We start from the raw sequence: 27,709 nt of genomic DNA on the forward strand, positions 1-27,709 counted from the left end.
GAGAGGAAATAAATTTATCATCCAAACTGCAATTAGTAGAGAGGTATGAAAAATACATTGATGTGCTCTTATGCAGGCAAAAATGAAAGGCTCAGAAATTATCCATCTATTTATTTACACAGTAAGGTTAAAACAAATTGCCTTGACTAGTTTTCTTGTTCGTAACTTCCTACTATTCTCACAAATGAGGGTAAAAAGAAAAGAGATTTACAGCAAGAAACAAATTCACCACCCAAACCTGTGAAGGAGAGAGACCCACCAACAGCACAACAAAACAAAACACAAAGAAGGAAACAAAAAACACCTGAAAGAAAAGCTACAATTATCTCAAATCCCACTTACTGATTAATTAACAAATCAATATACCATGGAGGCGAACACAATCAGAACTGGAGATGCTTCCCTCCAAAAGAATATGTATCTAGCCTGATACCATGTTTCCAATGCTAACCAAACTTCAAAACTCTGCTTCTCAATCCTACTTTTGAACAATGTAACTGCCACCAGCCAGCTCCCCAGCCAGCTCTATAAACATTGTTACAAGCCTCACCATTTTCATTCATTCTTGCCATTGCTGGAATACTCCACCAACCGATTCTCTAGAAAAATTCTGGAATATTGCCAACTTCTCCAGCAGTTCAGGGAAAAAAATGAGACTGATATTGGTAAACCAAAGCCTAAATTACACTCCATCGCAAACACCCATCTAAACAAGTCGATGATGCTGACGCAAACCCTTCCCAAAGTGGGGTTGCATCAAACGAACATACAAACCATTCTTCGCCACCAAAGAATCGTGGGACCCTTCCTCCATGATCCGCCCTCCATTAAGAACTACAATGTTGTCAACATGCCTCATCATTGCAGCTCTGTGGGCTATCAGAATAGTTGTTTTGTTCCCCATGATCAATGTATCAAGAGCTTCCTGCACCACTCGGCTTGACTCAGACTCAATGGAAGAGCTTGCTTCATCCAACAGCAAGATAGGTGCATTCTTCAACACCACCCGAGCAATTGCAATTCTCTGTTTTTGTCCTGGGGTTAGATCTACACCCCTCATCCCCACATGTGTGTCATAACCATGAGGCAAGCTGCTGATGAAGTGGTGAGCATTTGCTATCCTTGCTGCCTCTTTCATCTCAGCTTCACTTGCATTGTGCCTTGCATATATGATATTTTCCCTAATGGTTGTTGAGAAAATGATAGGTTCCTGTTGAACAAGACCCAGGTGGTTCCTCAACCACCGCAAGTTATACGATTTCAAATCCCGTCCATCTAGAGAAACCTGACCAGCAACCGGATCGTAAAATCTCTCTATTAAAGATATTATAGTGCTTTTTCCTGACCCTGAAACTCCCACTACAGCTACAGTTTGTCCTCCACTGACCTTAAGACTGAAATTGCTCAACACTAGCACTTCTGGCCGTGTTGGATAACAGAAGTCAACATTTTTCAACTCAATAGTACCAAATACATTGGGGGGTTTCATTGCTGAGTTGTCATCAGGGTCAATATTAGGCACTCGGTCTATGATTTCAAATACTGAAGTAAGAGATTTTCGTCGTTTAAGTATGTAAGGAGCCAAGCCAAAAGGCTCCACAAGGGCAAAGGTCGCAAAAGAGAATACCATGTACTCCTTGAGAGCTGTAGGCATATCCATATACTGGTGTTTAACAGAGACTGCTGTGTACCAGAGGAGAAGAGCATTGCAGGCAAAAAGAAGAAACTGTGAAAAGCCAAAAGCAAAACCGATAGCCATTCCATGAAAGAAGCTCTGCTTGAATATTTTCCTCAGTTGCCGTCTGTAAAGCTCCATTACCTTGTTGCCAGCACAGAAAGCTACAACAGTGTAAATATTCCTAACTGCATCCTCGAGAACCAAAGATGCTTTCCTGTGCATCTCCTGTATGCCCCTTGAGAATCCAGCAAGCCACAATTTCTGCAACATTTAAATCAGCAGCTACTTAGAATATGGGAGCAACAGGATTCGATGCATTATGGTGCTTCAGTATCAAATAATAAAATTTTGAATTTGAAAATGGCTCAATCCCTGTAAACATTTAGCTAATGTTAAACTGGAAGATTTAAGAAATCTAATTAACAATGGCATGAGAAAATAGCCAAGCATGGTCCAACTGTTATGTGCACTTCTCCTATCACAAAGCAAGACACAACACTAACAGACTCACATTAATACAATAAATAATAACACAATCATGATTACTCTATCATACCAACAAACTTCAGGATCATGATTACCCTTTGGGCTATTGTGATTAAGCAAAAACCACGAGTATCAAGGCATGTTTGACAGCACAAAGAGATATCCACCAGAAATATCTCATTCCTTAAAAAACTAAAAGAAAGAACAAAAAAGGAGACTTAGTACAGCCTTCACAGACTTGGAGACTTGGAGTAAGAATGAGATAATGTGAACATCACTGAAAATTTTTGGAGCAAACACCACTGACAGCAAGAAAGAAAAGATTGTATGAAGGACAAAAGATCCTCCTAAATAGAACTGAACAAAGAGGCACAAAGAAACCTGAGAAAGGAAAATTTTGCGATCAGTTCATCTTTGTCATTCTTGATTGCGGTGACACCCAGTTTTTTAGGAACTACTTGAGTGGGAGTTTATACAAAACAACTTTATCCATTATTCAAGGGAGTTAATTTTTTTTATAGGTAAGTAATATTGTTAAAAGAAAAGAGCCATTAAGGGGTAAACACTTGAAAAACAAACAAGAGCAAAAACTCTGATGCACCAAACAGGAAGTATACACAGGAAACACTTGAAAAACAAACAAGAGCAAAAACCCTGATGCACCAACTCAGGCCAACACTAAACTAACACACACTCAAAGAAAGACAATTTCCCCTCCATGTGGAGCGAATGGAATTGAAGGATTTTTTGAGCTGAGGTGCCACTCTTTTAGAACATGATAGCAACTAGGTGAGACATGATTTCCCATAATATTAGATTAACATCCTCAGTTGTCATTGATCAACTAGCTAGTTTATGTTAATTATGATCCATATGAACATATAAAGAAGAGATCTCATCACTTATGTTGCCTACTGATATCAAAATTTGATCGATGAGTAAATAATAAGAGTAAATACAGGGCTAGAATTATGAATATGTATAATCAACAGATATTAAGAAATGTAATTTTAGTTGGAGTAGGAGAAAGGGCATTATTAAAGACGATGACCAAAAAGATATCACCGAGCAACAATCTCAAATGTTCCCTAGAAAAGGCCCCCCCGCCCCAAGGCTGATGCAAGGGACAACTCATGGCAAATTCATTGGTTGATTACAAGATGAAAATGAAATTAATAAGGCCAATTCTAAATTCATAAATGATTTTAAATTGAAAAGATTGTAGAGATTGTGCACACCTGGGCGAAAGCAGAAACAGTAAGAATAGGTAGGGTTGCCAAAGCAACAAGAGCCAATCTCCATCCCAGCAACATCCCTATAAGGACAGCCACAATAACAGCTGCAATGTCCTGTATAAATATAGAAAGTCGGTTGCTAAATGCAGCTCGCACAAACGTAGCATCATTTGCCAACCGCATGGACAAGGTATCAGCACTGTTCTCCTCTTCATCAAACCATCCAACTTCATTACGCAGCATTGCTGCAATAGTAATAGTATATAAGGTAAAGACAGCTTATACATTCACAATAAAAGAGTACAAATTGACCAATATTCCTAATTCTTTGAGCTCAAGAAAAATATATACAAAACCATACATTAAAGGAGTGACTTACCTGAGAACATCATTCTCCTAACTCTTTCTGTCATTTTCTCTCCCATGATACCGAAGTAGAAATGCTGCAAAAAATTGGCAACCACTGTCACAACACCCATGCAAGCAATGATCAAGCACCATTTATCTACTTCCTGCCTCAAGTGACGACGATCATCACGAGAATGTTCACCACCTTCACCGCCTCTATAATATGCTGTTACTATCAGTGCAATAACATAAGCAAGAAGTGGATTAAAAGAACCAAAGATAGCAGCACCAATACTTCCTAAGACAGCATAAAGCCATTCTGCCAAGCTAAGGTCTACAAGCCTCCAAAATGAAGGTGATTCTCGATGTCGCACATCCTTTGCATCCTTTGTTCTCATTGGCACATCGTCAAATTGACTATGGGGCCGACTAAAAGTTTGTGAATGGGAACGTTCATTTTTTGGATCAGATGTCAAAAGTGGTGAAACAGGGGATTCGGGGTCTGAAGCATTCGATGTTTGTTGATGTGCCGCCTGGACATCAATCTTGGGTAACTCCGGTAGTCTCATTTCAAAACTGTCCTGCCTCTTTATTGAAGGCTCCTTATCTGTAGAGTCCAAAGGCACACCATTTTCCATCATTTGCTCAGGTGGAGGGCTTCGAGTTTTTGGTGATTCTTGTGAGTTGAAAGCAAGATCTGAGGGCCTAAATCCATGGATGCCAGGAACTCTCTGAAGAGAAGGTGATTTGACCATTTTAGGGGAAGATGGTTCTTGGAAACAATGACTTGCTGATGAATCTTTTTCAATTTGGAAAGTTGCTGTCTCCTTGTAATTCCTCACTGGCATCCTAGATAAAGATATATACCACATAAATATGCAACTTTGTGACAAGTAAACATTTCGGTCTAGTAAACAAAAAACAGTGGATCAGGAATTATCATATTAACACTACACACAAATAATGCTGAACCTTAATGATGCAGGTAACAATGCGAGATATTTTGATATTTTGATAAAAACATAAGCATGCTTTGTATTCTACCTCCTTGGAAGTTTTGCAGCTTCTTCACACTTGAGAAGCTCAGCATATAGGCCATCCAAAGTTAATAATTCATCATGTGTACCCATTTCAACAAGTTGACCCTCTTCCATCACAGCTATGTAATCTGCATTCCTTATGAGACTAAGCCGCCTAGCTATTATTATTGTTGATCGTCCCAACATAAGGAGATCTAAAGCCTCCTGTACAGCTCTTTCAGCTTCAAAATCTAGTCCTCCAGTAACTTCATCAAGCAGAAGAATAGATGGATTTGAAAGCACTGCTCTAGCAACAGAAAGTTTTATTTTCTGTTCTTCAGTCAATGCTAGACCAGCCCTTCCCACCTGAAATGGGTAAGAATCACACAAAGGCAAAATAGTGAAAGATTAGATCAAGACAAAGGCCATAATGTAATATTAGTTTGAGTTGATATTTTATATTTTTCTAGTTTCACCTGTGTTTCATATCCTTTCTCAAGTGAGCTGATAAATGTATGTGCATGAGCTATTTTAGCAGCTTCTTCAATCTGATCTGAAGTAGCACTAGGTCGCCCATAAGCAATATTATCTCTAATACTCAAACTTAGTAAAGCAGGTTCCTGGGTGACAAGTCCTATTTGGCTTCTTAGCCATTCCAGCTTCAGGTTTTTAATATTCTCTCCATCCAAAAGGACTTCTCCTACACCATAAAATGGAAAAACCATTGAAATCTTCAAACAGAAAAGGAACTATGGGTTACAGTGAAACCTTGAAAAAGTAACATGTCCCCACACTGCAAAGGAAAAATGATGAGTTACAATACCTAATGTGGGATCATAAAACCGCTCCATTAGCGGAATAATGCTGCTTTTTCCAGACCCATTCCTGCCAACAAGTGCCACTGCTTTTTTAGCAGGTACACTTAGGTAAAACCCGCTCAAGATAGGAATTTCTGGACGAGATAGGTAACTAAAATATACATTCCGAAACTCAATGTTCCCTTGTACAGAAGGTAGAGTATTCCCATCATGATTAACCACAGAGGTTGAACGGCTTATCATCTCAAAAAGCCTATACGCAGCAATTCGCCCTTGGTCAAATGAATAGAAGTTTGTTGCTGCCTGATTAAGCCCACTGTAAAACAAACAAGAAACAATAAATGATAAAGACCAAAAAAAATGAGGGGTAAGACAAAGAAGTGAGCACAAGATGCTTACAGGCCACTTAAAATTACAGAGAATAGTGCAGTTATAATTTCACCACCATGAGCTCTTCCATGTATAACCAAGAACCTTCCAACCCAAAGCTGTAAGGCACAAGAACATATTGCAAGCCCGTATGTAAATCCAAGCCCAAGTCCTTGCACAAGACTTATCAATATGCCATATCTCAGTGTCGCTTGTAGTGAAGTTGCATAGGAATACTTGGCCAATGTTTCATTTGTGAATGCGTATAGGGTCCTAATATAAGAGACTGCCTGCAAAATTAATGAAATTGCTACATACATAAGTTTACTGGCATTGGATCAGATTCCTATTCTTTAAAAGTTTTTTTTTTTTTCTCGAACGGTCAAATTTTTAAAAGTTCCACCTATCATTTCATAAAAGCAAGCACAGAGAAGCAATATGTATAACATTTTCAACCAAGAGATGCTCAATGTTCATAACACACAGTTCAAACAAGGAAGAGAAGGTTTGCTTTCAAAGGTCACTAAAAAAATCTTGTGAAAAACGTTCACTTCCATCTCAGCTTGACCACTTTGCAGCAGCATCACCATCAGTATATGATTACTTTCCCAAAGAAATTTAGTAATTAGAAACTTAAGTTAGTAAACAAAGTAGATGGATGTTAAGCGCACACATAAAATACACCCCTGCACTTGAGAATGGTCAGTTGATAATACTCATTAACCAAGATGATGTCAAACAACATACTTGACCCAGCTTGACTCATTTGAAACACAACCACAATTTATTGTACTGAATTCAAAAATAACCATTCAACCAAAACTAGATGCATGTGGAACAGAGAGCTATTACAGACGTTCCATTCAAAATGACTAGCTAGAAAGCTGGTGTTTGAAATATGGGGAAATTTATGACAGAATCAAGATTTAAAGGCAGGACTACAATACAAAGACACACAACAATGTGGTAGATGGAAAGAACTTAAGCTTTCTCACATAAAAGAACTGTTGGAGCATGACATACATTGTGGGCCCAAATCCTAACAACTTAAGCTTTTAGGAAAATTGATTACTCAACAAGGTATGTGATTTGTTTGCTGCTAATGCAATTTGTGCCTCCCATGGCAGGTGTGGGCTTGCACATGAGGGATGTTGAAGCATGAAGCATGATATACATTTTAGGCATAAATTATAACAGCTTAAGCTTTTAGATCCATGTTAAGGCCAAGTGCACATCATTTACTAGAGTGATGCCAACAGGAATTGTGGCGAAGGGGCAGGAAATGAGGACAGACAATAGCATGCACTGTAGATTGATGAAGGTATTAAAAAATTTTATTTGAGGTAGACTTCAAGTCAGAAAAACATCAAGGAGCTTTTCTTTATTTTTTTAAGGGTCCCAAGACATCTTTGAGAAATTTTTCTTGATTATGATGGAAGCATGTTAGAGTTGCGTCATGGAAATAGTCACGTTCAAAACAACCCATCTCTTTCCTTGGGATGTTTCAATTTTGTCAAACGCATAGGGCTGCTTCTGAACCTGCTTAAAGTCAAGTGATAGAAATACCACCTCAGAAGGAGATTCAAAAAGCCTTGGTGGGTTCAAATCGCTTAAGCCCAGTAGGGAAACCCTATAAATACTCCCTTAAGGGTTAGGGTTTCAAGGGCTTTTTTTGACAGCCATCTTCCACCTTCAAAGAAATTGAGAGAGAGAGCCAAGCTATTCACCCTTCCAAAGCCCACACTTTGGAGTGCCAAGATCGTGGTTTGAGGCAATAGACGGAAGATCTTAGGTGTGCAAGACTTTCAGACTATTCAGGCACGTTCTTCACTACAAGGAATTGATCTAGAGCCTCCAGATCTAGGTATGATTATTATTTTCTCTAGTTTATTATTCTAAATGGTTTTTATTGTCATTGTTTCCACTAGAATAGTTTTTAGAAAAGCTTAGGGTAGATTCACATGTACCTATACAATCTAGGGTTTGGGAACAAAGAAATCCAGGGTTCTTAGCAACCATCCATGTGGAAATTTTGAATGTACACAAGGAAAAAAGGAACTAAAGGAAACAAGAAATATTTGAAGCTACTATGTACAATACCCTCGATCAGAAAATAAAATAGGTTATATTGTGTTCACCAAGATGTCCATCAACAGTAAATAGAATGTACATCTTGACCAGGGTCGTTAATGTCATTGACAGGGTTTTAAGAAAGAAGAGAACCAAGAGACAGGGAAAAGTGAGGAACTATTTCAGGATAGAGAGAGGAGTCTGGCAAATGGTAAAGGATCAACAACATCATCCAGTCCACAATGGTGATTTGGGGGTGAGTGCTTGTAAGCAAAAGAATAGGGAGATGGTCACCAGTGGTCTGGTTCAAAAATGAAGCATGGATCTAGATTAAGACCTACAAATGAAAATTAGAAAGGTTACCACCACCTGGTGGAAAAAGTGTGATACGAACAATTTATGATGGACTAGATTAAGATGCAAGTTGAGCAGGTGATTTTATTATTTTAGTTAAGAAATCTCAAAACTTGAGAGACTGACCCTATGGATTCAGTCTTATATAATTTCAAGGGTTGGTCGGCAGCTTCTCATACTGGTATCCTAGCAATTTCAGAAGTTCACTGAAGTAGTATCTCTTGAAATATATTTAAGAAAAAAAAGTTAGGAGTTATATAGAAGTTGGTGTATCTATTCAGCTCTGAGTCATGGTCACAAAGTCGTTTTGCCCACCTATGAGCAAAAATGATGGTGAGATCTCTATCAGCATGTCTTTATCATGTTGGGTCCACGTCCTGCATCTGTGTTCATGCTAAATAGTTGAGAAGGAATACAACCAATGCCTCAAGTAAGGCTGCAATGGTACCCAAAAAATAAAAACACCCACCAAGATTAAGCCAAATGTCACAACATATTTATACACATATTGCACTGTCCCTGAATTTTGGATCTAACTAAAGCAAAAGGAACAGCCGCAAAAACACTCATAATAAGACCCCTCTCTCTCTCACACACACACACACAAAAAAAAAAAAAAAATCAAATGCATACATACATCCTTACATGCATGCATATATATATATATATATATATATTAAGATACACATATTCATACATATACATACATTCATACAAGTACACATATGCATGCATACAAATACAAACACACACACATGAATACATACATATATATATATATATAGATATAAGCAAAAAATAAAATATTTGGCACTTAGAATTTCTTGCTTTGCAGGAAGAATGATTCTGCAGATTTTGTAAGTGTTGAGAGAGAGAGAAAGAAGAAAAACCTTAATTCTCATTAATGTAATTATCTACTTACAATTGAGAAATATATATATATACAAGGCTAGGAGTCCTAACTACCATACATGTATCCTATATTAACAAGGAAAGGTTATATACTATAAATACATTATATTCAACACTCCCCCTCAAGCTGGAGCATATACGTCATATGCACCAAGCTTGTTACAAATATATTTAATCCTAGGACCTCTGAGAGATTTAGTGAAGATGTCAGCTAGTTGATCATTTGAATTAACAAAACTTGTAGCAACACATCCTGATGCGATCTTCTCTCTAATGAAATGACAGTCAACTTCAATATGTTTGGTCCTTTCATGAAAGACTGGATTGGATGCAATATGTAATGCGGCCTGGTTATCACATATGAGTTTCATCTGTTCATCCTTTCCAAATCTCAACTCTAGAAGAAGATGTCTCAACCATATGAGTTCACATGTTGCCAAAGCCATAGCTCGATACTCGGCTTCAGCGCTAGATCTGGCCACTACATCTTGTTTCTTACTCTTCCAAGATATTAGATTACCTCCAATAAAAACACAGTACCCTGAAGTGGAACGTCTATCTGTGGGTGAGCCAGCCCAATCTGCATCTGTGTAACCAACAACCTGAGTATGACCTCTGTTCTCGTACAACACACCTTGGCCTGGTGTACTTTTGATATATCGAAGAATGCGGATTACAGCATCCCAATGGCTATCACATGGTGACTGTAGGAATTGACTAACAACACTCACAGGAAAAGAAATGTCTGGACGAGTAATGGTGAGATAGTTCAATTTACCTACGAGCCGTCGATATCTCCCGGGGTCTCCTAAAGGCTCCCCCTGTCCTGGTACAAGTTTGACATTCGGATCCATAGGTGTGTCTACCGGTTTACAGTCTAACATACCAGTTTCTTCCAGGATGTCTAAAGCATACTTCCTTTGGGAAAGGACCACAGCAGAACTGGATTGAGCTATCTCAATTCCCAAGAAATACTTGAGTTTCCCCAAGTCTTTGGTCTGAAAGTGGGTAAAAAGGTGTTGCTTTAGTTTCTGAATACCATCCTGATCACTGCCTGTAATGACGATGTCGTCCACATAAACAACCAGATAAATACACTGCCCCAAAGAGTTATGATGATAGAAAACTGAATGGTCTGCTGTACTGCGAAGCATGCCAAACTCTTGAACAACAGAACTAAAACGGCTAAACCATGCTCGAGGAGATTGTTTCAAGCCATATAGAGAACGGCGTAACCTGCATACTAAACCAGACTCCCCCTGAGCAACAAAACCAGGAGGTTGCTCCATATAAACTTCCTCGGCAAGATCACCATGAAGGAAGGCATTTTTAATATCCAATTGATAAAGAGGCCAAGAACACATGGCAGCCATGGAGAGAAGCAGACGAACAGAAGCAATCTTGGCAACCGGAGAGAATGTGTCACCATAATCAGAACCATAAACCTGAGTATAGCCTTTAGCAACTAAGCGGGCCTTAAGGCGATCAACCTGACCATCAGGACCAACCTTAACTGCGTAAACCCAACGACAACCAACGGTAGATTTACCCGAGGGTAAAACAACAAGATCCCAAGTGCCATTAGAGTGCAGAGCAGTCATTTCATCCACCATTGCCTGTCGCCAGCCTGGATGGGAAAGAGCTTCATGGGTGCTCTTTGGAAGAGAAACAGAGGATATAGCAGAAACAAAAGCAGAATAGGGTGAAGATAATCGATGATAACTCAAAAAATTGTAAATAGGATGAGGATTACGAGTAGAGCGAGTACCTTTCCGAACAGCAATGGGTAAGTCATTAGGAGAAGGCAGAGCCGGGGTAGGTGAAGCCGAAGGGATAGGAAGTGAGTCAGCAGGTGCCTCAGCAAAAGGGAGAGGAGCAACGACACGAGGGCGACGATGATAAACCTGAAGTGGCCGAGGAGGCATAGCATCAGGTGGGGAGACAATGGGAATAGGCAAGACTTCAGAAACAGGAAGAGACTCAGAAGTGGTGGAAAAGAATGGTGAGTCCTCAAAGAAGGTGACATCAGCGGAGATAAAGTATCGATGAGTCTCAAGGGAATAACAACGATAACCCTTCTGAAGTCTAGAGTATCCCAAGAAGAGACACTTCATGGCTTTGGCGGAAAGCTTGTCCTGTCCAGGAGTGAGAATATGAACAAAGCAAGTACAACCAAAGACACGAGGAGGAAGGAAATAAAGTGGTTGGTCAGGGAAGAGAAGGGAGTGAGGAATCTGATCATGTAAGACAGAGGAGGGCATACGATTAATCAAATAACAAGCGGTAAGAACAGCGTCCCCCAAAAACGAAAAGGAACATTGCTATGGAGGAGGAGAGTACGAGCTGTCTCAACAAGATGTCGATTCTTGCGTTCAGCTACCCCATTTTGTTGAGGAGTATGAGCACAAGAAGACTGATGAAGAATCCCATGATGAGACATAAACGAAGTAAATGGGGCTGAAAAATATTCCCTGGCATTGTCACTGCGTAACACACGAATAGAAACATTGAACTGGGTTTGGATTTCAGCATAAAATTTCTGGAAAATAGAGAATAACTCAGCTCGATTTTTCATTAAAAATAACCAAGTACATCGAGAATAATCATCAATGAAAGTGACAAAATACTGAAATCCTAAAGTAGACGCAGTCCGACAAGGACCCCAAACATCAGTGTGGACAAGCTCAAAAGGAGACTTTGCCCGATTATTCAAACGCTTTGGGAACGAGACACGAGTATGTTTCCCAAGCTGACATGACTCACACGGAAGCGACGATAAAGTGGAAAAACGAGGGACCATCTTCTGGAACTTGGAGAGACTAGGGTGGCCCAGACGATTGTGAATGAGGAGAGGAGCATCAGTGGAAATGCAAACTGCAGGAGATGAATCCGAGGTGAGGTGATAGAGGCCTTGAGACTCACGTCCTATGCCAATCGTCTTCCCCGTACTCCGGTCCTGCAAGGTCACAAATTTATCAGAAAAGGTAATAGAGCAATTAAGAGTACGAGTGATTTTGCTGATGGAAATAAGATTAAAAGGACATTCAGGAGTATAAAGGACAGAAGTGAGAGGTAGAGAAGGCAGAGGAAGGGCCAAACCAATACCTTTAGCCACAGTTTGAGAACCATTAGCTAAGGTAACATTAGGTAAAGCAGAGGTAGTAGTAATAGAGGAGAAAAGATCCTTATTACCAGATAAGTGATCAGAAGCTCCAGAATCTAGAATCCAGGGTCCAAGAGAAGATGTGTGGGTAAGGCAGGCAGAGGCATTACCAGGCTGGGCAACAGAGGCAACAGAAGCCTGAGATGCGGAAGAGCTCGGAGCTTGAGGCAGCGGAGAATCAGAGGACTGGGCCACATGGGCAGTGCGAGGAGGTCGTCCATGTAACTGATAGCAACGATCGCGAGTGTGGCCAAGTTTATTGCAATAGGTGCAATGAGGACGTTGACCTCTACCTCGGGTACCACTACGGCCTCCTCGAGAGTTAGTTTGAGAAACTAACACAGAAGAATCTGAAGTGCTATCAAATGGCAAAGTCTGAGTGGAGGAGATACGGAGGAGGCGAGCAAACACATCATCCAAGGACGGAACTGATGAACTACCAAGAATCTGATCGCGGACAGGCTCAAGATCCGGACGGAGGCCAATAAGAGTAAGAACCATGAAGAACTTGTCAAGCTGTGTTTGTTGAGCCCCAACATCAGGAGTAAGAGGCATCACAGTCAAGAACTCCTCCTTAAGAGAGGCAATCTGGCCAATATAAGTAGATAGATCCAAGTCCTGTTGGCTGAGATGGACAATTGCAGAAGCCACCTTATAAAGACGCTGGATATCATTCGTATATAATCCTTTGGCCTGAGTCCAAAATTTAAAACAAGTTTTGTAGGCCCGAAGATGAAGAAGAATCTTGGGATCAACCGATTGCCATAATACACTACATAACTGTGCATCTATCTTCCTCCACTGTACGCGGTCAACCTCAGGGATATCTGCCTCCTGTGTAATCAAGTGATCCTCATATCCTTGACCCATAAACCAAAGTTCAACAGACGCAGACCAGGAAAGATAATTGTCACTGCCAACCAATTTCTCCGAAGTAATCATAGGAGATCCAGATATAACAGCGGAAAAAATGGAATTTTTAGTAGTCATATCTACTTATCTGAAGAATGAAGTATGTTTGGATCGAAGAGAGCCCTAATACGGCTTCAGATTGGCGGCGTGGCACCACCGAAAAAGGGAGACGGCCTCAGATCGCGGCGTGGTACCACCAGAAAGGTAGAAGAACACTTCCCAAGGCACGTGCAGGGATTGGAGTGGAGAAAAAGTAGTCGGAGCTTCGCCGGAAAGGCTGTTTGGAGGGCCGACGGAGACAAAAATCCCCAAAAGAGGTATGTGCAGGGCTCGGATGGGAGAACCAGGGAGGTAGGGAGGCTGGTCGGCGTCAGGCGAAGCTGGAGGAGGAGGCGCGTCGCCGGAAAAGGCCTCACGCGCCCTCACGCGCCGGCGCGTGAGATTCAGTCGCCGGCCGGAAATTGCGCGTGGGACGGCGCGTGGATGGGATTTTGGTGCCGGTGCCTTCACAAAAGTTGTAGATCTCCTCCAGGCGCTCCTTCTGGTATAGTCGGTGTCGGAAAATACGTCGCCGGAAAAGTCGCCGGAAAAGCTCGCCGGAAATTCGCCGGAAAGTTCGCCGGCGGTGAGTAGTTTCTGTCGACGATCCGAATGACCGGAAAGTATTGGGAGATGGGGAAGGTGACCGGAATGAAACACGGTCACCGGAAGGTTTCCCGGAGTTGATGACACGGGAAACAAGAAAGAATTAGGTTTTCTTCCTTGGCTCTGATACCATGTTGAGAGAGAGAGAAAGAAGAAAAACCTTAATTCTCATTAATGTAATATCTACTTACAATTGAGAAATATATATATATACAAGGCTAGGAGTCCTAACTACCATACATGTATCCTATATTAACAAGGAAAGGTTATATACTATAAATACATTATATTCAACAGTAAGCATGTGATAAAACTTAACTAAAATGCCAGCAATGTTAATGCAAGCAAAAGCCCATAAGATTTAAAGTTCAAAAGCTTGCAACCAGAGGAACTGCACAAGGAAGAAGTCAAGGGGAGAGGAAGAGAGGGAGGGAGAGGAGAGGAGGGGGAAAAGACCTGTTCAGCAATACTTGCTGCTTCAGCATAGGCATCTTGAATATTCTCAGCAAGCCTATGCAGAAAAATATTTGATATTCCGCCAGCAGCAACAATAAATGGTCCAGTGGCCAATGTAATGAGGGCAATCTCCCAACAGTTGATAAATCCAATAATGAGGCCGCTAAAAAAAGTAGCCATGTTATGAATATAATTCCCAACCTGTCACATCAAAGGCCAATTAATAGGTTAAGCTATAGATATGCCTGCAGAAAACCTATAAGCATAGCAGTTAACTATCTTAACTGTGAAGCAACATTTAGAACAAAACATACTTTTTCACTAAGAGCAGACTGAATGAGCAGCACATCACTCAGCACTTGGCTCACAATGTCTCCATTGTTACCATATGTATCAAAAAAACTCATGTCCTGATTGAGCAGTACTTGAACATATCTTGATCTGATGACAGCTGTCTGCCGTTCTCCGGTAAGAATCCAACATGAGACCTCTGTTACATAGAATTGAGTTAAAATTAACAGAAGTCTCATTTATGAGAATAAAAGAACTACAGCACCAACTGATTTGATAAAAATTATAATTTACCAATCCAACCAGCAACAAAAACCCCCACTGCAATAAAAACCATAGTACAAGCAAGCTGCAAAAAGGAAAACAAAAAACACGGTTATTGATGATAAACTTGGATTCACAACCAGTTCACAAATCAAAACCAATTCTATAAGTGGAATGAATGCAATACAACATAACTCCAAATAAATCACAGAGAATGCACCACCTTCAACACTTTCCTATTAAGTTGTTTTCAAGCAACAAAAGCTTCTCTAAGGACTCCGCATTTTTCTCTGTTTTATGTAAAATGAAACTGGTTTTCCCACTTTCTTTTTCCCCCAGGGAAGAGGGGGGCAGGAAACAGACTTCATATATAGATCCTCATATTAGGAGAGGAGGTAGCATTGGTGGCCCCATCTATATGGAGGGGGGTGGACATGGTGGGACAAGGCTAAGGTCCAGATGGTTTCTCGAAAGCCTTTTGGCAGTGCAATTAGGTCATAGTAAGAAGGGAGGACATGGGGTTTCTGCAGGAGTTTCATGAGCGGGGCCTACTTATGAGAAGTCTAAATGTCACCTCTACTATCTAATTGCCTAAGAAAGCAAAGGCTAAAGATATAAAGAACTTCAGATCAATTAGTTTAATGGGAGGTCTTTACAAACTTCTAGCTAAATTATTGATGAATAAATTGAGGAGGTCATTAGGAAGGTAATTTCAAAGGCTCAAAATGCTTTTGTAGAGGGTAGATAGATTCTAAATGCAATTCTGATTCTAGATGCAATTATAATTCCAAATGACTCTATTGACTCTAGAAAAAAGAGCCTAAGAGATGGAGTGGCTTGTATGCTATATATTGAGAAGGCCTACAACCATGTCAATTACGACTTCTTGCTATCAATTTTGGATAAGACGAGATGAGTCCAAGACAGTAACAGACGATGTGGATGAGATTCTGCATTTCTATCATTAACTTCCCCATTTTGGTTAATGGGACCCCAACAGAATTTTCCAAAGTTCCAGGGGTTAAGACAAGGGGATCCTCCCTCTTGGTTATCTATTTTTTGCTTGTCATGGAAGCTTTAGTTACCTAGCATCCAAGACAGCTCAAAAAGGGTTAATCAAAGGCTTCAAAGTTGGGGGTAGAGGGAGAGTGGATATACAAGGCCATCACCACTTCTTGCAGATGATACTCATATTTGTGAAGCAAGTGTGGGTCAACTTGTTTATTTAACTTTACTCTGAAAGGATCTTTAGTATGAAAGTTAATTTGCAGAGGAGTGAACTCATTCCAGTGGGGAGGTAGTTGATAATGAGAGGTGGGACTTTGTTCTTAAGTTGTTTGGAATGTGGTGAAGAGATTTGATAGGAGAATGGCCTCTTGCAAGAAGCATCATCTGTCCAAAGATGAATAGCTTACCTTATTGAGAGTAGCCTTAGCAAACTGCCAATTTATTAAATGTTTCTATTTGTCATTCCTAAGGAAGTGAAAAATCAATTTCAAAAAAATTCTAAGAGACTTTCTATGGGGGAATAAGGCAAAAAGATGGCTTTTATGAAGTGGGAAACCTTTTTTTTTTTTTTTTGATACATAAGTAATGATTGTATTATCAACAAAAGAAAAAACAAGAATGTATACACAATGTATGCAAAGAAGTCAAAAGGCAAATAAAAATGGCATAAAGGCACAAAAAACAGCTATCATGCCCTACTTAGAGCCTAACCACTCTACAAAATCCAACATCGACAAGGAACAATTCCTAATAGACCCTCCAACCCAATCCCAAAAGAGATATAAGAAGGAATATTTAATTGCCTGGTCCACATTTTCACAATTTTCAAAAGCTCTCCTAGTTCTCTCCCACCAAATAGTCCAAAACAAACACAACCAAACAGCCTTCCAAGACTTTTTTTTTTCTCTTCTTTCCTGCAAAAGACCCGCACCAGCTCACAATAGCACCCCTAACTAAAGAGTGCATCACCAATTGCACCACCAAAAAGAGCATAAATCAATTGCCACAAAAAGTTTGATTTTGAACAATGAGAGAGAATATGGTCAACTATTTCTTCTTTTTCTTTGCACATGCATCGTATGTTAGTAATCTTCCAACCTTTCCTTTTGAGTTGATCCAAAGTCGGAATTCCGCCCCAAGTTGCCTCCTAAGTCAAGAAGTTAATCCTTAATGGCACCCAAGAATTCCATATTGTGCAAAATGGAAACGGCTTCACCCTCTTATTTGATAAAGAGGTATAAAAGGACTTAACTAAAAAATCCTCATTCTTCGTTAACAAACACACCAACTTATATTTAGTGTTCATACAAATGGAAAGCTCATGCAAACTCGCAAACAAGACTTCTACCTCCTCTAATTCCCAATCATGCAACTGTATTATAATAAAATGCTCCGTTCTCCTATTTGAGAAACTACTTGTAAGGATAAGAAATTGGGAAGGCCTTAGTTAAGAAATCGTGCAACTCTTAACAAAGCCCTTCTAGGAAAATGGTTTTGAAGGTTTGTTGTCAAGCACAATTGACTATGGAAGCGTGTTATTCTTGGTAAGTTCGGTGAAAGTAATGATGATTGGACGTCCAAAGAAGTAGGAGAAACTTTTGAAGTGGGGCTATGGAATTCGATTAGTAGTGGGGAGTGAGTTATGATATAACACTAGCATCTTTGTTGGAAATGGGATTGAAACCAAGTTTTGGTTAGATAGGTGGAGTGGTGATAAGAAGAGAGGACGACAACTAAATCATTGTAAGTAGTGTTGGGTCCATCATGCTATGCAATATAGTTGTGCTAAGAACGTCCACCATGGTTGTCGCCAGTAATCCCATGGAGTGGTTAGCTAGAGGTTAAGGGTGAAGGTGAGTTAGCGTCACATGTTGGAGAGAGCATGGAGAACCAATTGTTGTCAATGCAGCAAGGTGCAAAAGTCATGTCGCCTCTTAACTTAAGAATAAAGGAGAAAGGAACGGATGTCTCTACTAACATTGAAAAGGCTCATCTAGGTGTGCCAAGTGAGGGAGAGGAGGGTGTTAGTGGTGAGTATGCAATTTTAGTGGGTTTGCTTGTTTGGGCAATGTAGGTTTAAAGGAGGCCCACAATGTGGCAGTAGGTGGGCTTGAGGGGTCAAGATATGAGGGCTTGATGGAAGCCCATTACAAGAAAGGATGGATTAGTGAAGCAGCTAGGAGGCTCATTGGCAAGGTTAAAAGGTTGTCCTAAAACCCAAAAGCAATGTCGATTGGGCTATTTAGGTTCAAACAAGAGGGTTGTGTGGATTGGGACACTTTTGGTTTTGAGGCCTCTTTGGACCCTTTAAATGAGAGTGATTTGTCGAAGATGGCGACTTAAATAGGGAGTTTTTGTCATTGATGCAAAAGCATTGTTACAATCCATGTTGCTTCTTACATTATCAGAAACCCAATGGGGAGTTTGGGGATTAGGACTTCTTCTTCTTTCTTTGTGAGAATAGGGTATTAGACCAAAGTTTTCTAGAAAGGGAGTTTAATGTAGTGTTCCCAAGAGTTGATAGGGGTCCATTGAGAATGATTCTAGTAAATGGTAGCTCGATGGAGTTTCTAGAGAATGTGGGGGCGATTGTAGTTGCAAAGGGCAAGAATGCTAAGAAAAGGGAGATAGTAGATAGGAGAACTGTGGGGGAGGAGACCCCCTCAGAAAGATGATCTTCTAGCAACTTAGGCACTTTCAACAAGTTTCTAGGCATGTTGATTGAGGGGTTCAAGGAGGAGATTTTGGCCCTCCCTAGAGGGATGAAGTTAAGAAAAGAGCTTAAGGGTAAAGTGTATGGGAAAATACATAAAGAAATTGATTTCCTTAAAAATGTGAAAGAGATTTGAAGAAGTTGGAGTGTTCAATGAACTACAATGGAGCAAGAAGAGGGGATAGAAATGATAAAGAAGGATGGAAAATTGTAACAGTCTACAAATATGGCTTTGGCTTATTTGCAAGAAAAAAAAAACCCAAAAGATGTCGTTGAACTTAGTGAGAAGCTTAGGAGTGGGCAAATTCTTAGAGTGGGGTGTGATGAGCTCTAAGTGTAGTGCAAGTGGGGTCCTAGTCTTCTACAACAATAGGGTGGTAGAGATAGTATGCATGCAAATGGTAGAATTTTCGATCTTGTGCCTTTTTAAAAATTGCAAGGATGGCTTTGTGTGGGTCTTCACAAGGGTGCACGAGCCATCCATAGGGAGGGATAGAGAGGACTTCTAAGTTAAGTTGGGAGCCATAAAAGGGGGTTCTAGGATGAACCTTGGTGCATCAAAGGGGATTTTAATATTGTCAGATTTCCAAGGAAATGCAAGGAGGCACCAGGTTGTCCTTAACCATGAGAAGATTCTCAGATATTATCAAGGAGGTTGAGTTAAGGGATCTTGCCTTGCTTAGGGATCCCTTTACCTGATGCAATGGCTTGAATAATCATTTCCTATTGAGATTAGACAATTTTATGGTTTCCAAGAGGTGGGAAAGGTATTTTAGTGGGTGGCACAGGGTTCCTAACTGAGACCTGTGTTAGATCATTCACCTAATTTACTAAATAATGATAAGGTGAGGAGAGACTCTACTCCTTTTAGGTTTCAATCTATGTGGCTTAAGGAGGAGGTCTCCAAAAATTTACTTAAGAGGTGGTGGTTGGGTATAATTTTAGAGGATCTTATAGTTTCTTTTTTGCTGCAAAATTGAAAGTGATGTATTCAAACTTCACGAGTTGGAATAAAAAGGTGTTTGGCAATGTTGCACGTAAGAAGGATATGACCTTAAACTAGGTGAGATTTTAGGACTCTAAGGAGATGACATTGCCATAGCTTAAAAAGTGGTAGAAGTAAAAGAGTAGCTCCAGCATCAAAAATGGGCCCTTATAGAAGAAGCTTTCTAAAGGTAGAAAACAAAAGAGATTTGGCTAAAGAAGGGTCATAGAAACACTAAACTCTTTGACAAAATGGCTAATGCACACAAAAGAAGGAGCTTTCTACCAAGATTAAGGCTAATAGGGTTTGGCTAATTGAGAAGCATGAGATAAAGGAAGAGGCAAAACAAGCTTTCCTTGACATATTATTTGATCCAATTCAAGGTGGAGCAAGAAGTAGAAAAATTGAAGGACTCGTTCTTAGAGGAAGAGATGTTTGGTGCTTTATTTGACTTAAATGAGGACAAAGCTCTAGGCCTGAATGGGTTCTTTACAGCTTTTTGGTAGTTCAGTTGGAATTATGTGAAGGAAAGGACAATGGGGAATTTTCAAAAAGTTTCTTGAATTTGTTAATCCCAAAGAAAGGGGAGTGGGAGGGTAGAACATATAAAAGATTTCAAGATTGTTAGCTTGGTGAGTGGTTGTATAAGCTTCTAACTAAGGTTTTGGCTAATAAAAAAAAGAAGGTGGTGTGTAAAGTGGTATCCAAGTCCCAAAATGCTTTCATGAAGAGAAGACAAATTCAAGGTGAGGTGCTAATGGCTAACAAGGCCATTGATTCTATCGTGAAAAACGATGTCTGTGGAGTTACGTGCAAGGCATTTGATCATCTTAATAGGGGTTTTTCACTTTCTATTCTAGAAAAGATAGATTCTATTGAAAAATGAATGAAGTAGATTAAATGGTGCATATCTATAGCTAGGTTCTCTATTTATGTTAATGACACCCTTGTTGGCTTTTTCCATAACTTTAAAGACTTGGAACAAGGGGATTCTCTTTCTCCCTATTTATTTGTGTTAGCCATAGAGGCCCTCAATTGTCTTATTAAGAAGGTTGGGAAAGGTGGCTACCTATGAGGTTTTAGGGTAAGGGAAAGAGGAGTTGATGGGGTTGGAAGTGTCTCATCTATTCTTTATAAATGATGCTATTGTTTTTTGTTAGGCTTCTCAAGATCAAATGATTCATTTAAGTTGGTTGCTTATGGAATTTGTAGCCATCTAGGGATTAAGAATAAACTTTGAGAAGAGTGAGTTGATTTCAACTAGAAGAGTGGATAATGCAAAGGGGTTGGCCTCAAAGATAGGTTGCAAGGTGGTAAAGCTTCTATCTACTTACTTGGTTCTTCCTTTGGGTGCTCCATCTATATCAATAGCGATTTAGGATCAAGTAAAAGAGAGGTTTCATAAAAGGTTGGTGATGTGGAAAAAGCAATATATCTCCAAATGAGAAAGGCTCACTATAATTCGAAGCACATTATCTAACTTGTCTGTCTATCTTTTGTTTTTTGATAGATAAATTACAGAAAATTTATTAGAAGAAGGGAGCAAGAAGGCAACCCGAAACATACAGGGAGTATACATGAGAAACCCCTCAACAAAAAAACACAAAAAAGCAAACACTCACCAACCCTCAATTAGAACCCATCCAATCAACAAAGTTAATTAAGGAACGGGGTTCTCCATCTAAACAAGACTTAGACCAAGAGAAAAGATTACAAACGAAGGAGTTTTTCAATCTTTGGATTGACAAAGCCTCATTATTAAAAACTATCCTATTTCTTTCTTTCCAAACCGTCCAAAATAAACAGAAAGGAGCTGCCCGCCAAGTCTTTCCACGCTTCTTGTCCACAAAGGAAGCGGACCAACCAAGGAGAGTGTCTCTAACCGTAAGCAGAAGGACCCAATTAACACCAAACAACGAAAACACAAAATTCCACAATACCCTCACCTTGGGGCAATGAATAAGGATGTGGTTTATTGTCTCCTCTTCATCACAACACAAGAAGCACCTGTTTGCTAAAATCCAGCCCCTCCTTTTGAGTTGATCTTGGGTTAGAACCTTCCCCCAAGAAGCTTCCCAAGCAAAAAAAACCCACCTTTGTTGGCACACAAGGGCTCCAAATGATTCTCCAAGGAAACGGGACTGCACCACTAGAATCAAGAGTATTGTAAAGGGATTTTACAGAGAAAATCCCATTCTTAGAAGCATTCCACAACACTCTATCCTCCATCCCAACAAAAAGCCTCTTTCCTTGAAGGAATGAAAGGAGACTCACCACCGCCTCCATCTCCCAATCATTAAAGAGTCTAGAGAAACAAGGATACCATCCCCCTGCATCCCCCATAGAATCCCAACAATCCGCTACCCACGCATCTTGAGAGACCGCAAAGGCAAACAAAAAAGAAAAAGCCTCACAAAGGGGAATGTTTCCACACGAAATGTCCTTCCAAAATTTCACCCTTCTACCATCCCCTACAGTGAAAGAAACGTTTTTAAACATCAAAACGCCTTCCTTTCTAATTTCCTTCCAAAACCCCACCCCATAGCCCTCCCTAACCTCACGAGAAATCCACCCTCCACCTTCTTCCCCGTACTTCCTACTGATAATAAGCTTCCAAAAGGACTCTCTTTCAGTCGCAAAGCGCCAACTCCATTTACACAACAGGGCCCTATTGAGAATAGAAAAATTTCTAATCCTCAAACCACCCTTCATTTTATGAGAACGAACCACATCCCACTTTACAAGATGAGGCCTCTTTTCCAACGCACCCCCACCCCAAAGGAAATCCCTTTGGATTTTCTCAAGCCTCAATCTAACAACTCTTGGCATACGCATCAAGGACATAAGATAGATCAGCATGCTAGCCAAAGTACTCCGAATGAGAGTGATTCTCCCCCCCCTTGGAAATGAACTGCCTCTTTCACAAAGCAAGCCTCTTCCGCATCCTTTCTTCCACACCATCCCACACAGCCACCGACTTATGAGGAACACCTAGAGGTAGCCCCAAATAAGTGGAGGGGAGAGAACCCACTTAGCATCCCAGTTCAGAAGCCAAAACCTCAGCGTTCTCTACTCTTCCCACCGGCAGAATTTCACTCTTGTTCAAATTGATGCTCAAACCAGAAATGGCTTCAAACCACATTAAAAGCCAGCTTAGAATAGCCATTTGTTCTTGGGAATCCTTACAAAAAACCAACGTGTCATCTGCAAACAACAGGTGAGACGCTTGAATCCCACTGCCACCCCTACCCCTTAACCTGCAGCCGGTCAGGAAGCCCCCCCTAACCGCTCTGTTAATGAGGCAGCTTAAGGCCTCCATTCCTAAAACAAACAAGGGGAAATGGGGTCCCCTTGCCTTAACCCTTGAGTGCTTTGGAAAAAACCCGCGGGTGATCCGTTAATCAAAACTGAGAAAGAAGCAGTGGAGATGCACCACCTGATCCAACCAGCCCATTTCTCCCCAAAACCCATTTTTTGCATCACTGTCAACAGGAAATCCCAGTTAATATGATCATAAGTCTTCTCTAGGTCCAATTTGCATAACACACCAGCTTCATCCCCTTTCAGCAGCGAGTCTATGGCCTCATTAGCAATTAACGCAGCATCAAGGATTTGCCTTCCTTCAACAAAGGCATTTTGGGTAGGAGACACCACCTTACTCACTACCTTCTTCAACCTATTAGCTAGGACCTTGGCGAGAAGCTTGTACAGGCCTCCCACCAAGCTGATGGGTCTATAATCGCGTAAATCATCAGCCCCGCCTTTCTTAGGGACTAAAACCAGGAACGTGGAGTTCAGACTTCTAACAAATTTCCCCCTCTCAAAAAAATCCTTAAAGAAGCCCATTATTTCGTCTTTGACAAAATCCCAACAAAACTGCCAGAAAGCAATGGGGAAACTATCCGAGCCAGGAACCTTGTCCCCATTCAACTCTGAGAGGGCCAGATACACCTCTTCCATGGAGAACATCTCCTCCAGCCTGGCAGCCTCCTCACTCCCAATTCTATCAAACTCCATACTGCTCATACTCAAGTGCCAGCCACCAAGATCCGATAACAGGTCCTGATAGGCCCTCACCACTCCCCCTTGAATTTCTTGATCTTCTGAAAGCCAGTTACCATTAACTTTAATCTTTTTCAAACAATTCCTTCTACTGTTAAAATTTGTCATCTTATGAAAGAATCTCGTGTTCTTATCGCCTTCCTTCAACCATGTTTCTCTTGATTTCTGCCTCCACGAGATTTCCTCCATAATCGCCCACTTTTTAAAATCCTCCTTGGCCTCCTTTCTAGCCTCTAAGTCCTACTCGTTTAAAGCTCTCTGCCTCTCCTGATCATCCCAAAAGGATACTTTGTCCAAATCCATCCTCAAGTTCACCCCCACTTTACCAAAGACTTCCTTATTCCAATTCTTCAGCTTAACTTTTAAGGCCTTTAGTTTTTCTGAGAGGACAAAACTATAAGACCCACTGTAATTAAAACCTTGCCACCAACCCTTAAGAAGCTCCTTAAAGCCCTCCTCTTTTAACCACATATTCTCAAAACGAAAAGGAATTGGACCTCTCCTCACCCCACCCCCATCTAACAGAATTGGAAAGTGATCAAACATAGGCCTTCGGAGTGTGAACTAAGACACCCCACTAAAATGATTTTTCCCAATCCTCTGAAATCAGGAAGCGATCGAATCTTGACCTGGATTGGCCATTTAGCCCTCCACTCCACGTATAACGTCCCCCCTGAAGAGGCAAATCTCTTAAAGCCAACTCATCTAACACCTCCGAAAACCTTCTCATGGAACTAGACAATCTTCCTTCTCTAATACGTTCACTGGGAAATCTAATAGCATTGAAGTCCCCACCGATGCACCAAGGATCAGACCACAGTCCTCGAATGGCACCTAACTCTTCCCAAAAAGGTTCTCTATAACTTTTCAAAGTAGGTCCGTAGACCCCCGTAAAGAACCACATAAACCCATCCTCGCAGTTCTTGAACCGACACGAAATTGAGAAAATTCCCACTTCCAGGCCTACTAACTCCAAAATCTCTTATCCCAGAAAACCACCACCCCTCCAACTGCCCCCCTTGCATTCACAGCTCCCCAACCTAAGAATCTTCCCACACCAAGAATGTGAATAACCCCTTGGGACATTTCTTGAATTTTGGTCTCCTGCAAACACACCACATCCACTTTTTGCGACCTGATTAGGGCCTTAATTACCTTCCTTTTATTTCTGTCATTAGCCCCTCTGACATTCCAGGATAGAATCTTTAGCTTCATCTAACGATCAAGATTCTAACCCTACCTTCTCTGACCAAAGAATTCTCCTTTCTCGCCCCATTATAATTAATAGACCACTCAAGTTTTTTCAACTCCCGATCAAACTTAGTGGTCCCTGACTAGCCCTTCTTCAGGTTTTGCTCTCTTCTTCTCTTAGTCCTTAGGAGCAAATTCAGGATTTTGCCTTCAAAACCTTCCGTAGAGAAGCCCAAAAATTTACTAAACCTTGCCAACTTGTCTGTCTATCTTATGTCCTTCCTTAGCATTCCAAGGATGGTCAAATTGATGTTAGAAAAGATTCAAAGAGATTTTCTCTAGGAGATAGAGCTCTAAAGAGAAAATCGTATGTATTGAAGTAGGTTATTGCCTGTAGAAACAAGAGTAAGGTGGGCTTGAGCATTAGTTGTCTCTCTTTGCTTAATAAGGTCCTTCTTGTAAGTGGTTTTGGTGATGCATTCAGCAGTTAGAGGAACTCTATTAAGTTGGCATGGTTTCTTCATGTGTAAGAAATGGGAAAAAAAAACTTGGAGGGCTGCTCCTACATGTTTGTTCTGGACACTATGGAGGGAAAAAAGCACTTACAAAAAAAATAAAAATAAAACTATGGAGGGAAAAAAACGAGAGTATTTGAAGATTTCGAGCTAACAAAAAAAAAAAGATTAAACTCTCTTTTATGAATTCATTTTTGGAATGGGTTAGATTGTATGTAGATTAATTTCCTATGGCCATAATAGGCTTTATAGATTGGATTAGTTTAAAGTAAGGAGAAGAGGTGAAGGGGTTTTTTTGTTCCTTTCTTCTTCCTTTTGTTTGCCTGGTTTTGGGCAACATATGTGTACTTTGTGTGCACATCCTATGTATTTTAGTATGCTATTTTTATACTTTTTAGATATTATACTCACTTTATTTACCTAAAATTAATATATATGTTTTCTTTTTATAGGAAAATTTTGTCCCCATTGAGACTTGAACCCAGAACCTCCCATAAACCCTCCCCATCTCTTTACCACTTGAGCTAAGCCTCAAGGGTTATATATATATATATATATATATAGAGAGAGAGAGAGAGAGAGAGAGAGAGAGAGATTGTTGATAAAAACAAAGAAAAATAAATAAAATAAAATATTGAATCCTAATTCTTTATGTTCTTTTCATTTTCCAACAACAACAAAAGGAAACAATGGGCCCTCAAAGATTTCACCTCAACTGAACGAAAATATCTGAATGGTGCTCAACTGAGCTTAAATTTGCCCACTAGGTCCCAAATAATGAAAATTCAAGGTTTTTCTTTCCTTCTCCTACCTTTTCTCCACAACTTGCAGAGCATAACTTACTTGCAAATATAAAAACTGAGCATGAATACCACAAAAAGATATAGAAATGTAAATTTAGGTTCAGCTGAATATAGTAGAAAATCTAATTCTCTCAGGACCCAAAGAATGAAAATGCTAACACTCAAACTTTTCAATTACTTTCCTTTTCCCAAACCAAATGGAACAAATGGAAAAGTGATAAAAATCAACTCCATTGTGAAGAAAAGTTCGCAATTTGAGCTCCAAAATGGTAAATACATAACATAATACGTAAGTTTTCTTTTTTTTCTTTTCCCGATAGGTAAGATCGTAATGCTCAATACTTAATACTTAATTCTCCAAAATGACAAATACCAAATCCTCAATACTTATGTTCTTTCCTTTTCCTCGACCTTGTTAGCAACCAGGAGTATAAGTTAAATAAAAAATACAGAAGTTAAAAACTAGGCTTAATTGAGAACGAACTTTGCTTTATCAAGTCCCGATGCCAGAATCCAAAATTCAAATTCTCACTTCTCCTTTTGTTTCCCACACTTTCTCATACATCTACCAAACGGAGAGCATGAAGAATGATCAAAAGAGAAATCCAAATTTAGGGTTTCAAAGAGCACCTACCTCCGTAGACCTACGAAACAACTCGTCCCGTGCATCGGGAACAACGTCCAGCAACTGAACAATCTTCGCAAAATAATGCAAGTAAACTACCAGTGCAGTACCGTGAGCCGCAGCGGCCAAGGATCCAATCACCATCAAACCCCAGTCGAGTCCATCGGCACACGCAAAAAGCCGCGAGAAGGGCACGGCCGCAGGCGGCGGCTCGATCTCCTCCGGCTCCTCAATCTCCTCCTCCACCTCCACCGGCACCGCATCCACGTTCGGCTCCAAGTACGGCGACGGCGATTCCGGAGGCTCCGACACCTCCGACACCGGCGTCAGCGGCTGTATGTGCGGCGGAGACCACCCGAACAGCCCTCTCGATATCATCATCTTCACCTCCCACTCCCAAAACCCTAACTACCAAACCCCCACCTCTAATTCCCCAAACCTTTTCCTCTTTCTCTCTTCTACTTCAAAATTCCATGCTCACAACACTCCCAAGACCCTAGAAACCCATCGCCTATACATGTTTTCGGTCCGATCCGCCGCCAAATTAGGAGCAAAATCCAAATCGTTCAGGTCAGCAAGAGAGATTTGCTTTGTCTGCGTTTCCGCTGTTCCAATATCTGGAAACGACACGAGCCTTCGCGACCGGGCGACTCGCTGACTCAGTCAAACAAGGCGGAAGAGGAGAAAGACTTAACTCACCCCGCTCTCTCTCACACACGCGTACGTTAAGGTTAACGTTGCGTTGCCGGCGACAACGACGACGTTTTGAGGATTGTGTACAGTCCTC

The 27,709-nt window shown here is 40.6% G+C and overlaps 1 protein-coding gene across 1 annotated transcript; it reads right to left on the reverse strand.

The window, feature by feature from the left end:
- Window positions 1-35: 35 nt before the first annotated feature.
- LOC117929137 (ABC transporter B family member 20-like) lies at window positions 36-27,697 on the reverse strand. Its single transcript, XM_034849357.1, has 11 exons — window positions 26,932-27,697; window positions 15,051-15,105; window positions 14,780-14,955; window positions 14,466-14,666; window positions 5,984-6,243; window positions 5,590-5,900; window positions 5,243-5,466; window positions 4,792-5,132; window positions 3,779-4,596; window positions 3,403-3,644; window positions 36-1,939 (listed from the first exon to the last, which is right to left on the reverse strand). The coding sequence occupies exons 1-11, from the start codon at window positions 27,301-27,303 to the stop codon at window positions 707-709; spliced, it is 4,233 nt and encodes a 1,410-aa protein (XP_034705248.1). The 5' UTR covers window positions 27,304-27,697; the 3' UTR covers window positions 36-706.
- Window positions 27,698-27,709: the final 12 nt, after the last annotated feature.

Source organism: Vitis riparia, chromosome 13 (genome assembly GCF_004353265.1).
Source record: "Vitis riparia cultivar Riparia Gloire de Montpellier isolate 1030 chromosome 13, EGFV_Vit.rip_1.0, whole genome shotgun sequence".
In the NCBI taxonomy this organism is placed as follows: Eukaryota; Viridiplantae; Streptophyta; class Magnoliopsida; order Vitales; family Vitaceae; genus Vitis; species Vitis riparia.